The sequence below is a fragment of the Lottia gigantea genome (genome assembly GCF_000327385.1).
Source record: "Lottia gigantea unplaced genomic scaffold LOTGIsca_43, whole genome shotgun sequence".
In the NCBI taxonomy this organism is placed as follows: domain Eukaryota; kingdom Metazoa; phylum Mollusca; class Gastropoda; family Lottiidae; genus Lottia; species Lottia gigantea.
This window is the reverse complement of record NW_008709504.1, coordinates 2046023-2061439: the sequence shown is the minus strand read 5'-3', so window position 1 is coordinate 2061439 and position 15417 is coordinate 2046023. Positions and strand designations below refer to the sequence as shown.

The following is a 15417-nucleotide window of genomic DNA, read 5'->3' as shown; positions in this document are numbered from 1 at the left end:
CTCTGACACCCTAGAAACAATGTTAGAAGACACTAGGACATCCTAGCGCTAAGATCGTTTCGAGAATCTCGTTCTCACTTTGTTTTCAGCGAAAAAACTAACAATATTTTTTGTTGTATTGTTTTCAAAAATCATGGAAACAAAAATATTACTAGTTACTTTCTTATCATAATTTTGGAAATATCAAAAAGATTGAGTTCCATTTGCGTCTAAGAAAACAATTTACAAACTTACCTTTCGTATTTGATAAGAGTTACTGTTAATTTGAGACATCTTATTTTAGGTTTTTTATGAGATATAAATTTAATCTTTTTCTGATGAACTATAGAAGTGAACTGATGAAATTTAGGACAGTTGTATTTTATATGGTATCTTAGTTTCTCATCAGACGTGCTAGACAGACATGATTCCTTATTCACAAAATCACATCAGTTTAATTTTTACACGTTCTACCACTTGATAATATTTAATATTTGTCACAAACTGGAGAGTTTAATTAATGACATGTCACAGGGTTGTTAAACCGAGGTTAGTTTCCTCAAACCGGATTAGGTGTGATAATCTAATTATAGCCACACTTTTAATTAATGATAATTAATTTGATTTATTATTGTTTCAATTAAATTATTTTCTCAGTTGACGACTCTACCAGACAACTGTCTATAATTTCTTGTTTAATTTTACTCTTGACGTGTATCAATGATAGAACATCACACCTTCTAGAGTAAGAACATGATTGTAATTAGGTTAATACGTTATTTTAACTAGGTAAATAATATTGGTACTGGTATAAGATAGTTGGTCGTTACAGTTTAACAGAACGAGGTTTCTTTGTTTCATAAGGCGTTTTTATTGAAGCAAATCGTCACAAACTGGAGAGTTTAATTAATGACATGTCACAGGGTTGTTAAACCGAGGTTAGTTTCCTCAAACCGGATTAGGTGTGATAATCTAATTATAGTCACACTTTTAATTAATGATAATTAATTGGATTTATTATTGTTTCAATTAAATTATTTTCTCAGTTGACGACTCTACCAGACGACTGTCTATAATTTCTTGTTTAATTTTACTCTTGACGTGTATCAATGATAGAACATCACACCTTCTAGAGTGAGAACATGATTGTAATTAAGTTAATACGTTATTTTAACTGGGTAAATAATATTCGTACTGGTATAAGATAGCTGGTCGTTACAGTTTAACAGAACGAGGTTTCTTTGTTTCATAAGGCGTTTTTATTGAAGCAAATGGCATCAACTCGCTTTGATTGCCGATTATCAGCACGTGGTGCAAATTCAACAACCTTAAATCGGTTGCATGTTTACTTGTTTACTTCCGAATGATCCCAATACACTGATTATTGAACAGTTAAATCAGTCTATGGAATACAAGTTTCTTCATATTTTTACCCTTGTTGTTATAAACTTTCAACGTCCCGATTCTCTGCAATCAGATCCACATTTTCAATAATTAATAACTTGATTATACAGGGACTGTGTCGTATAGTTATGACGCCAAGTTTCGTTTGTGAATGATGACGCTGTTTTGGCCATTAAAGTAAACCTTATAGTTTTCTCTTAAGAAAGACACAAGTTTCCGATCTCTATCACTGACAGACTGCTTTCAAACCATAAGCATCCATGTACCTAGGTGGTCATTATGGCGATACAAAGATACTTTACTATCAGAGTACAGAGTACGAAGTTTATCCTCAGCAGTGGTTACTGGTAATGGTTTCAATTTGAGTATGTATACGTTATATGATACCAAGAGAAGATGTACCAGCATAGTGTTAAGCATAATGTGTCAAAGCAACTTTTATTTAAATCTATACAGTAATTAATATCAGATACAATTGTTTCCATCAACTTATGTATGTCCTATCGAAATCTGGAAATTTGTCATTTCCTTTCAATAATCAAATTTAAGTATCACAAACTTTTGGACCTTATGGCAATTTGGTCTACTCTTGTCAAAAGCATCGTACTCTAGGCGAGGGACATTGCGATAATAACATTTTATACCTAGTTAGCCACAGGTTAGAAAACGTCATGAAGTCCATTTTTCTGTATATGTTGCCGTTTCTGAGAAAAGTGGCCTGTCGGGGACGAAATAAAACCCAAAAAGCAGGTCGCTCTTTTACGAACTAACTAAAAATTTAACGAAAACAATACACTTTCAATATTATGTTCCAAAAAAACTTTTATTTAAATCTATACAGAAATTAATATCAGATACAATTGATTCTATGAACTTATATAGTTTAACTAAAAAATCTGTTTTTCAACATCATCAGTACAGCCATTGAAACAATGATAGTAATATTGGATTGTGAAACCAATGCTGCTCCATCTTCTGCACTTTCAGCACTTTCAGCACTTTCAGGCATACCACAAGATACCACACTGATCATAGCCATTAAAGCAATCAAAACTTGGGAGAGATGATCCATCTGTAATAAAATAAAAACATGGTCTTCAAAATATGGTATCTTACCAGGATATGGTCTCTTCAGTTATATCATGTATATTTTATAATATGTATAGAGGTTAGGATAATCCGGGAAAGATCAATGCTGGGAGGTTTGGCCAAGGATCAGCTCAGCAAACGTTGAAATATTACCTTTAGATTTGTTTTGTCAAATATAAAACAGTTAAAATAGAATTAACTCAGGTTCGGTTATAGTAGTGAAGTATATAAAATGAGGCAACCAATTGAAGTAATACTAACTTGTTTCAACTATAGAAGTTTATATACCTGATTATTGTTTTATCATTAATCTGTATTATTAACCTGAGATTTGTTAAATGACCAGTGTCTCGATCATTATCTAATTCTGTATCACTTTGACCAGGGCATGACTGTGGACCTGGATTTTATTGCTTTCGGATTTTTGTGCCTAGCGTGATGTATCGAAAATATACCAAATGTAAATACCAATTTTTTTTATGATAATTAGGAAATTTGCATTTCAGTTTGTTCTAATATAAACATTATGTTACGTAATAAGTGATGGTTGTGGCGTACATGGAAAAAGCTTCCATTAGAGTCGTTGGGACACAGTGTGAAGTCAAAAAACTGACTTCACGACGTTTTCTAACCTGTAGCTAACTACGTACAAAATGTTATTATACACAATGTCCCTCGCCTGGAGTACGATGCATTTGACAAGGGATTATTCAAAGGAAATGACAAATTTCCAGATTTCTATAGGATATACTCCGAGGGCGCGAGCTGGTTTTGAACTGCATTGTTCTGTTAAATCCAAACTGGAGAAATATTTCTATCATGTCTTAATCAAAATTCCTTGTTAAAGAAAACTACTACTACCACTATTCCTAAATATTACAACTTTGATTTTGTTAATATTGACAGTAAGATTCCATTTAGATGTATATGATTGTAAGGAGTCTAATAATTCTTGAAGTCCTGTAATGATTTCTGAAAATAACACTTTATCATCTACATACATTAATAGATATAAATTAAGAGTGTCTGAAGCCAATGAAGGGCAGCCATTTTGAATAAACTCACCTTGAAATAATCCATTCTTACAATCAACAAATACTGAAATACATTTGACTTAACACAACATTTGACTTTACATACAAAGATCTATTGAAAGATGATAGCTGTTATTCATTCTTATAATCACAATTCATTTGGCTCGAACACTTCCTGTCCTATTTTCATGCCCCATTCTCTGTTTAGATGATCCCTGAGGTTGGCCGGTATGTACTGGGCGGCCAAAGCAATCACAAAATGAACGCGGGGAGACGGGATAGACAAACGTGACAGACTGTAGTTGCCGGACCAGAATTTCCACCAATCAAAGCCACGGTGCGGAGAACGTAACAGTCCGTATTAAAAACGCTACAGATCGTGACAATATGTAATAGGTCATTACAAAACTTGGAAGTGGTCCGTAGTGGGGCGGAAATCGTGTCTATTCCCCAGCTTCTGCAGTTTTATCACGTTGTTTTCCGTTTTGTCACGGTTCTCACGGAAAACTAGGGTGAACGAACGCCGCTCCGTTACGTTTCAATAAAGGCGCGTGCCGATGTGTGACGCTTTGCAGGCCAAAGCATTACGGTATGTTGAGTTCTGCAACGGTGTGACACGGTGCATGTATTGTCACGTCTTGTAGCGTTTACTTTTACGTTTCTCATCCGCACTGTGACTGTCGTGGCAAATTTTTTTGCAGTTTAAAATTCTGGCCAGCATCCACGGCAATTACGGTCTGTCACGTTTGCCTATCCCCTCCCCACGATGGCATAAACAGTGATTACCCTGACCACCGGGAACATAGTGTGAACCTAGTATAAGATACTGGGTAGAGTTGAAACCAACAATTCTGTTATTGTCAAGTTTATGCCGAATTGCATGTTTTAAAGTATGATATAGCAAAGAAATCGGAAGATACCAAAAAAACTAAATTCAGTTTGTTATTCAAATCTGAATTTCTGGTGAATTTTGCTGAAATTATTGCGTTATTGTGTTGAGAAAGGATTCTGAGAAAGTGATGACACATTTATCAGAGGGGTAAAATTCGAGATAGGAACAGGTTGATTAAATTTGCAGATTCGTCTGAAGGCGGGTGGGAGACAGTCAGGTAGTATTCTATAAATGAGTAAGCAGACGATTCGGAGTATGATAAGCGTATGAGTAGAGTGGAAAACTGCTAATACTCATATTTGACAGAGGTTCTGGTCCTGAAAGTATCCGATCTTTTTTTTGGTCGATCGGTAAGCATTAACGAGCACTGCCCTATATATTCGGGGGAAGATCTGGAGCGATGGACTCATTCCTCTGAGAGAAGGGTACAGAAAAGTGATCGATTGCTGTTTTTACAGTCGTCTCGATCTGGACCAGAATGTCCCCGATTAATAAAATTTTTTGATCGGGTCGATCGTCGTCCTGAAACGACTCTAATCGTCCCGAATCAACTTTGATAGTAATGAATGGCCTCAAATCGTCCCTTTTTCCCCCGATTGAATACCGACCAATGAATCGTGGCGTGGGTAGGGATAATTACTGACGTCCCTCACTTGCGGTGAGAAGAGGGTCTCTACCTGTGCCTTTGTCGTGTACCTACGCAAAATCTATCGCCCGAAGAGCGTCTGATTCGTCCCTCCGCAATAATCCTGTGGTCGGGACTCAATCTAGTCAAACAAAGGGGACGATTTGAGGCGATTCAAGACGACAATCGGGTCGATCAATAAAATAAATCATCTGGGACAATTTGGTACAGATCGGGCCGACTGGGAAAACAATCCATGGTGAAATGGGGGTTTAATAGTGCGGACACACGAACGGATTTGGTCGGCGATTTCTGTCATCCGGCTGCAAGCTGACGAGGAGACCATAAGAAGATAAAGGAGAAATCTAAACGTCGATTTCAACCATATAAAAATTCTAACAGGAAGTTTCACTTTTTTAATAATTTTGCTGTAAGACTGTTTTGAGATAGTTTGAAAGAAGTACAACGTCTTCACTTGTTGGTAATACCTCTGGATTATTCCCTTTAAGATCTTGCAATTTTCGATGGGCATGTGTAGATATAAATACTTCCCATTTCAATTCACACAGTTTGATGGAATTTTCGGATTCATCGGCTCGATCTTTATCGTTTTGAATGAGCGCATTTCCTTTTAAAATGAATGCCAATTTCTTAGTGTGTCCTAATTTCAAGGCGAGCGAGGGAATGCCAAATGTATGTGGAATCAAATTTAGTAACATCAAGTACAGTTTGAATTATGTCGTTAAAATGTGTCGGATTGATAAAATCTAAGGAAGCATTTGGTCTGTTCGTGTATTTTCTCAATTTGTGTAGCAATTTCGCAACCTCTCTTAGTTTTGTTCTTATACATGTGTGTTGTTCTTTATTATGCCCAACCTTTCAATATTCTCGTTTTGCTAATTCTAGAATTAAATGGTCGGTTATAGCAATGCAGGAAACACTGTCCAATAGAAGATAACAATTCTTTAAGTGTTTCTCCCGACACTTTTGCAACAGGTTTAAGCAATTGGCTCTTGCAACACATACGTTCAGATATCCTATCCCTCTTCTTTTCTGGGATACATGTATCGTCATCATCATTCTGTCGCTTTTGGAGATTTAAAGGACATTTATGTTTCCATAAATCCCTTTGCACATGATGTAAATACAATAATAATCTTATTTGAGCAGCCCAGTTACTCATGTCTAAGATTATATTTTGTCAGAGGCATGTTTACCAACTTGTACCAGTATTTAATACAAAGTGACATATAAAATACACTGCCACATTCTCCTAAAGCCCATTATATTGTGCTTGTTTTATGAATACCCAGAGCGAATTTGCAAAAGCTTGAGTGTGCTCTTCCGATTTCTGGTCTGAGATGAAGACCCCAATCTTTAGCAGGAAAGATGCTGACCCGGCTTTGCCCCCCTCCCCTCACTCTAATAGTGTAAGTATGGACTGTGCCCCCCCCCCCCCCTCCCCTAAAAAATTTTGTGACCACTGTTCGCCCCCCTCACTTGATGTTTCCTAGAATCGCCACTGTCTCGAACCAATGAGTTTCCTACACCAATGATCAATTGATTGTGCGAAAATGGAACTAGGCTCTCTCAACTTTTTGCCTTGGCTTCACACTCTGTAAATACTCCATTTTCACAACTCTAAGAGGCATTGTTTTTAAATTGTATTCGTTCAAAATAGGAACAATTGCCCTTAGCCCTAATGTGGTCCGACCCCTCAGTTCGCCACTGCTTTAAGTCGTTACTCAGGGTAATTTGAAAGCCTTTATTTCCCCCCGGTGAAATTTGTAAAGATTTTTAGAATTATTTCTGATCATGGCAGCTCGTTCACTGAACCCACTACTTGAGATTATCAGAACACTACACCTCGACAGAATGATTTGATCAATTATTGCAGTTTCGAACCCAAGGCATTCTGCGTCCATTCCACCTCGTTTACCCTCGGAATCAAAATAACGCTGAGTGAATCGCCGCCGAATTTCGAACTTCGATATTGTCAGTTGCAACAAAAACTGTATTGGCTTTGTCAAACTTTTCCATAAAATCCCAAAGTTTTGGCACATTCGTTAAATCATTCCGCGCTGGATCGTTGGGTAAATTTTGACTTTTTCCGATCCGGACATGCGCACAAGTCATATTTTCAGGCAAAGCTAGAGTTTTTAAATGACTGTTCACGTAACGTGATGGTTTCATCAAAGATTCCCAAATTAATTTAAAAGTTTGACTTTGTGTCGTCCCACCTTTTAGATATGAGGGTAATTTATGCCGGATTCGACGATACACGATATCATTTCTATGATAAATAGTTCTGATACAGAGAGTTTATGATTTTCTGTGGTTTCCCGATCAGGTCACTTTCAGGAATAATCCAGTTGTATTTATTTGGAATAAGTAATTGTCGAAAATCACAAGGTGAAGACATAATGATTCCAAACTTTCTATCCAACTGAATCGCAACCATAAAGGCGTAAGTTATACCTCGCTGTCGATCACCTAATCCACCACAATATTGTTTACAATCACAGAGATAGATCAAATACTTTGATCTGTTTGCAGATTTCTTGGTATTCCGACCACCTTTTAAAACTAGTGTTGCATCGAAAGCATTTTGAGGTCTGTAGTTAAAATTCTTGGTTGCTAGGAAGACATTAAGAAAATGCGACTCCTTCTTGGCATTAGAATAAATCTCTGTCTCGTTGATGAAAATCTTTGATCTAAATCTGAGTTGTGTCAGAGATGGTCTATCAAAATATACCACCACTACTGATATTAATAGTAATACTATAATAGAGTGTCTTGGTCGTTTTCATCATCCTTGAGTCTGAAATTATAGAAATAACAATATTAAAAACAAGCTGATGAACCAGGGAAACAGGGCCATGCAGATGTGGATGCTGCAATAGCCAGAGAGATGATGAGCCACACGCACACAGCTCCAAATTTAAATATCCCCTCCCATACACACACACCCTCATACCCTCACATGTCGCCATCACATCGTGGGATATTCGGCTGAGTTAGGCGATGCCTCTACAATAAACAAGGATATGACGTTATGATATTGTCTGAGAGAGATGTTGAAATATGATGGACTGAAGTTGGCTATATGATTTAAACAATATTTATTACAATGAAAGCATTTGCAATGACATGATATAATTAAGTCACCGTACCAACCAGTTCACTGTGTTAAATCAATATGGACGCAAGCTGAAGATCTCATAGCGTGAAACAACATGATTAAAATTCTGTTTTAATATTTCTATATAGATCTACAATACTAAATTTTCACTGTTAAAATAGTGCTCACAAGCCTTCTCACTGCTTAGCGACAGCTTCGCAAAAGTGGGAAAGCATTTGAATATGTGGGTATGCGACGCGAGCAGAAGGGCAAGAGATCAGTAAGAAGTCTGCAAATCTCTCAGTGTTGAGTATCTCAAGCGATTTTTCTTGACATTCCCGTATAATGGCTTGGTACACTTCTCTCACTAGTCTGGATATGATGATGTGTGGTACTCTGAATGAGTAAGCAAGCGGTCCCAGTGATTAGATGCCGCAAAGTTATAGCCAACTTATATAATACTGTTCATTCATACATCAGTCTGTCAAAGAGATTTGACGATTGAACTGATATATATATACCCTCACACACAGGAACAACAGACAATATCTTAGTCCGAAATACCTGCCCCTGTTACGGCCTCTGGGGACTTCTGTTGGAAACTGCCAGTCGACAGACGCCAGGTGGAGCTGTCAGAGACTGTGATAGGAAAGGCTATTTCGGACTTACATTATTATGAATTAATGATTATATTGAAAATACCAGTGGACCCCACGATTATTCATTCATTTATTCACTTGTTTATTATTATTATTTTTATTACAATATTGCTTATACCACGAGGCGGATTAATGTAAGCTACTTAGCTTGAATTAAAAATATTAATTTTCAGCAATGTGATAATTCTATCAGAATTCTATCAGAATTGTCACCTAATTGTCACTCAGGTGAAAATGATTATCACATAGTTGAAAATTAAAGTTTTTAATGCAAAATATAAAGTGAAAAATGTCGTATGTGAGCCACCGTAGGTTGGGCTTGGTATATAATTATAAGTGATAGACGAAATCTCAATTTGATTTGTTTAATTTGTTTAATGATTTTTTGACATCTTTATGTTTCGTTAAATGTAATTTACAAATTTATACTGCTCTGTATTGTCGTATTGTCTTATTGGTCAGCAGGCTTTGACAACCCACATACGCACACACGCTGTGCTTAAACACATTTTGCAGTGTCAAAAATGTATGCAGGGACAAAATTCGACGATGATATTTCACTTCTTGAGCTCTCAATCTCGTCATATGATTGGATACAAATACACTGATTTAGAAGAGACTGTAACTATGGGGTTATTTAACGTAGGTATTGACGAAACAACAATTATTCCGATTCTAAACAAATCGGCTACCGTCGGTACTTTTGATGTCTTCATGACACGACCGACTTCGTTTATTCGATTGTAAAAAGGTTTTTGAATTCCATCCAGTATTTTTATTAGAATTGGTATATCAGCCTAAAAATAGTCTTAAAAAGTCTTTGCGTTGATAAAAAAATAATTAATTTGTAAGTTTACATTTCCCTCCTAGAAATTTCAACCAAAAAAGTCAAATCTCATAAGAATAATAGAAAAAATTCAAAAAACTGTTTATTTTGCTACTGCGGCAACTTCGATGACAAAAAACAACTAAAATTTTCGAAACTGGATTTTTTGAAACTGCAGTCTGCTTGGAAGTTATTTCACGAATAAACACTAAAGTTTTGAGGCAAATTGAACAGAAAACAAGCATTTTATGGCGGATTATTGAAATCAAGGAATTACACCATTTCCGTTTGTAGTTTGGAAATAAATATAAAAAGTAATATTATAACGCGGTCTAAAATGTCTGCCGAAAAGCCAAAAATAAAAAATAACGAAAACAATAGCTGTAATACGATACCGTCAATTCGTCCCAACTTTGATTACTTTCATCTAGTAGGGTTTAGATTCTGAGTAGAAAAAAAGAAGAAATAAGTTTGAAGGTATCACGGCCTCATGTTCCAAGCGTGAACTAGAGTCTACCCATTGCAGACGATTTGATAAAAAAAAAGAGATAACTTGTCAGACAAGGTAACGTACGCCCATTGACTGCTATCAGAAGATCGAATATATCTGTAGGCTCTATTGTGTCTATACAAGAAATGTGAACGGACGGACGGACGGACGGACGGACGGACGGACGGACCGACGGACGGATGGACATTTCTAGGTGGGCGTATAAAAACGAAAAGGCAGTATACATTTTGAAAAAGACGGAGGACATATGGCACAAAAAGTATTCTGTTTTAAAATTGTACGATGCATCTTCTCTTTTGTCATTCCACTTATGTCATATCTTTTTGACGTGACAGTGTTAAAAATATAATATTAAAAATTGTTGAATAATCACTCCCAAACAAGGGCAGGTAACTTTCAAAGTAGCTTTCTGAATGTTTCCTTTTAAAATAGGGCACAAAAGTCAATTAAGAAGAATAATTTCGCCATATAACACATAACAAAATCTCTAGATTTGCAATTCAATTTTCAATATGAAAATAGATATGTTGCATTTAATATGAAAATATGTTGTTTACATGAAAATATGTTGTTTTTTATATGAAAATATGTTGTTTTTACATGAAAATATGTTGTTTTAATATGAATATATGTTGTTTACATGAAAATATGTTGTTTTTATGTTTTACTGCAAAGAAACTCCAAGTATTAAAACTATCTGTAATATGACAATTGTTGAAATTTCAAAATTTTAGACAAGAAATTTGAAGTAAGTACAGATGCAAATACATGTTACTGTAGATAATGACCAAATTTAACAATATTGACTGGCATTATATTTATATTCAGGTAACATTGAAAGGTACTGATATTATTCCTGTTTGAAATATGAAAGATAAATATTAAATTTAGACTTATCTGAAATTATTTATATTCAGGTAACATTGAAAGGTACTGGTATTATTCCTGTTTGAAATATGAAAGATAAATATTCAATTTAGACTTATCTGAAATTATTTATATTCAGGTAACATTGAAAGGTACTGGTATTATTCCTGTTTGAAATATGAAAGATAAATATTAAATTTAGACTTATCTGAAATTATTTATATTCAGGTAACATTGAAATGTACTGGTATTATTCCTGTTTGAAATATGAAAGATAAATATTAAATTTAGACTTATCTGAAATTATTTATATTCAGGTAACATTAAAAGGTACTGATATTATTCCTGTTTGAAATATGAAAGATAAATATTAAATTGAGACTTATCTGAAATTATTTATATTCAGATAACATTAAAAGGTACTGATATTATTCCTGTTTGAAATATGAAAGATAAATATTAAATTGAGACTTATCTGAAATTATTTATATTCAGGTAACATTGAAAAGTACTGATATTATTCCTGTTTGAAATATGAAAGATAAATACTAAATTGAGACCTATCTGAAATTATTTATATTCAGGTAACATTGAAAGCTACTGATATTATTCCTGTTTGAAATATGAAAGATAAATATTAAATTTAGACTTATCTGAAATTATTTATATTCGGTTAACATTGAAAGGTACTGGTATTATTCCTGTTTGAAATATGAAAGATAAATATTAAATTGAGGCTTATCTGAAATTATTTATATTCAGGTAACATTGAAAAGTACTGATATTATTCCTGTTTGAAATATGAAAAATAAATATTAAATTGAGACTTATCCGAAATTATCCATATTCAGGTAACATTGAAAGGTACTGGTATTATTCCTGTTTGAAATATAAAAGATGAATATTAAATTTAAATTGAGACTTATCTGAAATTATTTATATTTAGGTAACATTGAAAGGTACTGATATTATTCCTGTTTGAAATATGAAAGATAAATATTAAATTGAGACTTATCTGAAATTATTTATATTTAGGTAACATTGAAAGGTACTGATATTATTCCTGTTTGAAATATGAAAGATAAATATTAAATTGAGACTTATCTGAAATTATTTATATTCAGGTAACATTGAAAGATACTGGTATTATTCCTGTTTGAAATATGAAAGATAAATATTAAATTGAGACTTATCTGAAATTATTTATATTTAGGTAACATTGAAAGGTACTGATATTATTCCTGTTTGAAATATGAAAGATAAATATTAAATTGAGACTTATCTGAAATTATTTATATTCAGGTAACATTGAAAGGTACTGGTACTATTCCTGTTTGAAATATGAAAGATAAATATTAAATTGAGACTTATCTGAAATTATTTATATTCAGGTAACATTGAAAGCCACTGATATTATTCCTGTTTGAAATATGAAAGATAAATATTAGATTGAGACTTATCTGAAATTATTTATATTCAGGTAACATTGAAAGCTACTGATATTATTCCTGTTTGAAATATGAAAGATAAATATTTAATTGAGACTTATCTGAAATTATTTATATTCAGGTAACATTGAAAGGTACTGATATTATTCCTGTTTGAAATATGGAAGATAAATATTAAATTGAGACTTATCTGAAATTATTTATATTCAGGTAACATTGAAAGGTACTGATATTATTCCTGTTTGAAATATGAAAGATAAATATTAAATTGAGACTTATCTGAAATTATTTATATTCAGGTAACATTGAAAGGTACTGATATTATTCCTGTTTGAAATATGAAAGATAAATATTAAATTGAGACTTATCTGAAATTATTTATATTCAGGTAACATTGAAAGGTACTGATATTATTCCTGTTTGAAATATGAAAGATAAATATCAAAAGGGACTTAAAGTGAGGCCTACCTGTAATCATTTGATATTTCATTCTGGTAACAATGTTGAATTATTGAAATTATTTCTATTTGAAATATGAAAGGTAAATATTAAAATTAGACTTGTAATCATTTGATGTTTCATTCAGGTACCAATGTTAAATTATTGAAATTATCTAGAGATCTACACGTACAGTCAAAGGCTCTTATCTTTTTACCATGTCTATATCACCTTATTATATTATGTTTAATTAATTGTTATATTTTGCACCTACACGCCAGACATGATTCATTTTAACACATGGATTCTGTTCGTAGGCAATCTATGTCGTCGTTAGAGATATTGAAAATTCTATGCTGGTTACCTATGCTGGTTATTACTAATCTCTAGTGATATCCACCCAAATCCTGGATCAGGATTAAGTGTACTTCATCTAAATGGTCGCATTCTACCAGATAAGAAATCAAATGGTAGTGCTGAACTATCTGTCCATGATAATCCCCGAAGGCCGAATTCGTCAGAATTAGTTGGAATCTTTATGCTGCGTTTCCTTTAGTACTGATCCGGTCCGGATGCGGATACGGCAAAAATCACTTTCATTAAAATAAGTAAGAGTGTTTCTTTATATACGGGTACAGATATGGCTCCGTATGCGGCATCCGATACGGTTTTTCGAACCGGACCATGTAGCGATTGGTACGGAACCGTATTCAGAACCGTGTCCTGAAACGCACATATGGAAACACAGTTTGGGCAGCTCGCACGGTAAAAAGCTAAAAATAGGTAGGTGAATTCCCAAGTTCGCTCTTTCATCGACACGTGACAATAGTGACAATATCGATTCCATGTCGAAAAGAGACCCCTTCCGCACGAATTACCGCATATAAGGAAACAACCTTCCGTGTGCCGTGTCTGGACTAAAGGAAACGCAGCTTAAGTCGTATTTAATTCACCAGTCGTCGTCGAGTTTTTTCAAGTAATGGAAAACCCTTATGCAAGTAATTGTATAAAAAAAAGCATGGTGCTCACTAGAAAGTTAAGTTTAAGGGTCCTAAAAAGAAGGTGTCCTTTACTGATTTTGAATCCACAATCAAGCTTTTATCATGCATCGAATATATAGTATTATTAGGTTGTATAAGAGATACTCTCTTATAGAAGCACGGGCCTAGGCCACATTTCAGCATTGGAATACATCAATTTGATAAGAAGTTACCTACTTCTGGAGAGATTTACAAGATAATTTTTTTCAAAAATGCAAAGCGATTGTTTCAGGGAGTTAATGAAAGGGGATCTAATCTACCATGGACAAGAGCATTACTCAGATATGTATTCATTTTGTAAGCAGTCACCAAACGTTTAGTACAAATGTTAAGGAATTCATCCTGAAGTTCTTTATAAAAGCTTTTGACAATCAAAGGGGCATTAAAACCTGTAGAATTGCAGGTGGTGTAGTATTAGGCTATTAGTGCCAATTAGTATCATAAATTAAATGCATATCTTTGAATGTTTCTTTATTGGACAGTTGACTTAGTTCATTAAGTATGTTCTACATAAAGTATGTTCTACATAATGTATGTAATATAGTTAATAACTGAAAAACATTGATTTATTTGCTTCGTAGTTGAAAATGTCACAATTCTTTCAACTATAGTCGAAATTGCAATTTCTCAACTAGTTGTAAAATTCACTCACAATTTTAGTCTATTTATAGATTTACGCAGTCCTTGTTTGGGGAACAATGAATTTTATGAATTAAATTATCAAAGAAAATGATCAAAAACAGATATTTCAAATATATAGTATTTTATATGATTCCATCGTAAAAGAATAAAAAAAAAATAATGTATTGTTTTTTTTATCAGAAAAGAAGTTTTCTACTCTAGTCTCTAGAATACTTACGCCAAGATGTGTTCAGATGGACACAGCATCGAGCGTCTCTGTAGATCCTCGGAGATCATCTCAATAGAGAATAGGCCATGAAATGAGAACAGGAGATAAACCGGAAGGTTACAATATCGGCTTTTATTCCACAGTTGTTGACGTTTTGCCAATGACATTTATCACCATTTTCCTCCGCCCCCCGACTTCTTCCTCGCCATTTTCATAGCTTTTTTTCCTCGCTTTCTCGCCAGATCCGACAGATTCAGTGGCTTGAATTGAAGTTTAAAATGAAAAAAGTAGAAAAGGTTTAATTATTTTATTGCCATTAAACTAGACATTAATCTTGTAGCCTAAGGATGGTCAGGATATGATCGTCCTGAAAGATAAAAACATTTAAATATTATAATTAGCTATTTATTTTGTAAATATGATTTAATAGAAGAGGTTTGATATAGCAAGGTTGAATGCTTTATATGTATTGGAACCTAGTCATTGTAAACAGAAAATACATGTATTTTATAAGAGTCAGACAGTGTCAGATAGCCATACCTTTTGACATCTGCTGGGAACGTCTAGAATACATAAATAGATTTGATGTAGCATCAAAATACAGAAAATATATATATATATATATATATATATA

At 33.9% G+C, this 15417-nt stretch overlaps 1 protein-coding gene across 1 annotated transcript in view; it reads right to left on the bottom strand.

Moving 5' to 3' along the window:
• Positions 1-273, bottom strand: part of LOTGIDRAFT_164155 (hypothetical protein) — a gene marked incomplete at both ends in the record, with an annotated part of 1155 nt that extends 882 nt beyond the window's left edge. Inside the window, one exon of the mRNA XM_009060636.1 lies at positions 235-273. Coding sequence (XP_009058884.1) covers positions 235-273 — 39 coding nt within the window. The remainder of the gene's footprint in view (positions 1-234) is intronic.
• Positions 274-15417: the final 15144 nt, after the last annotated feature.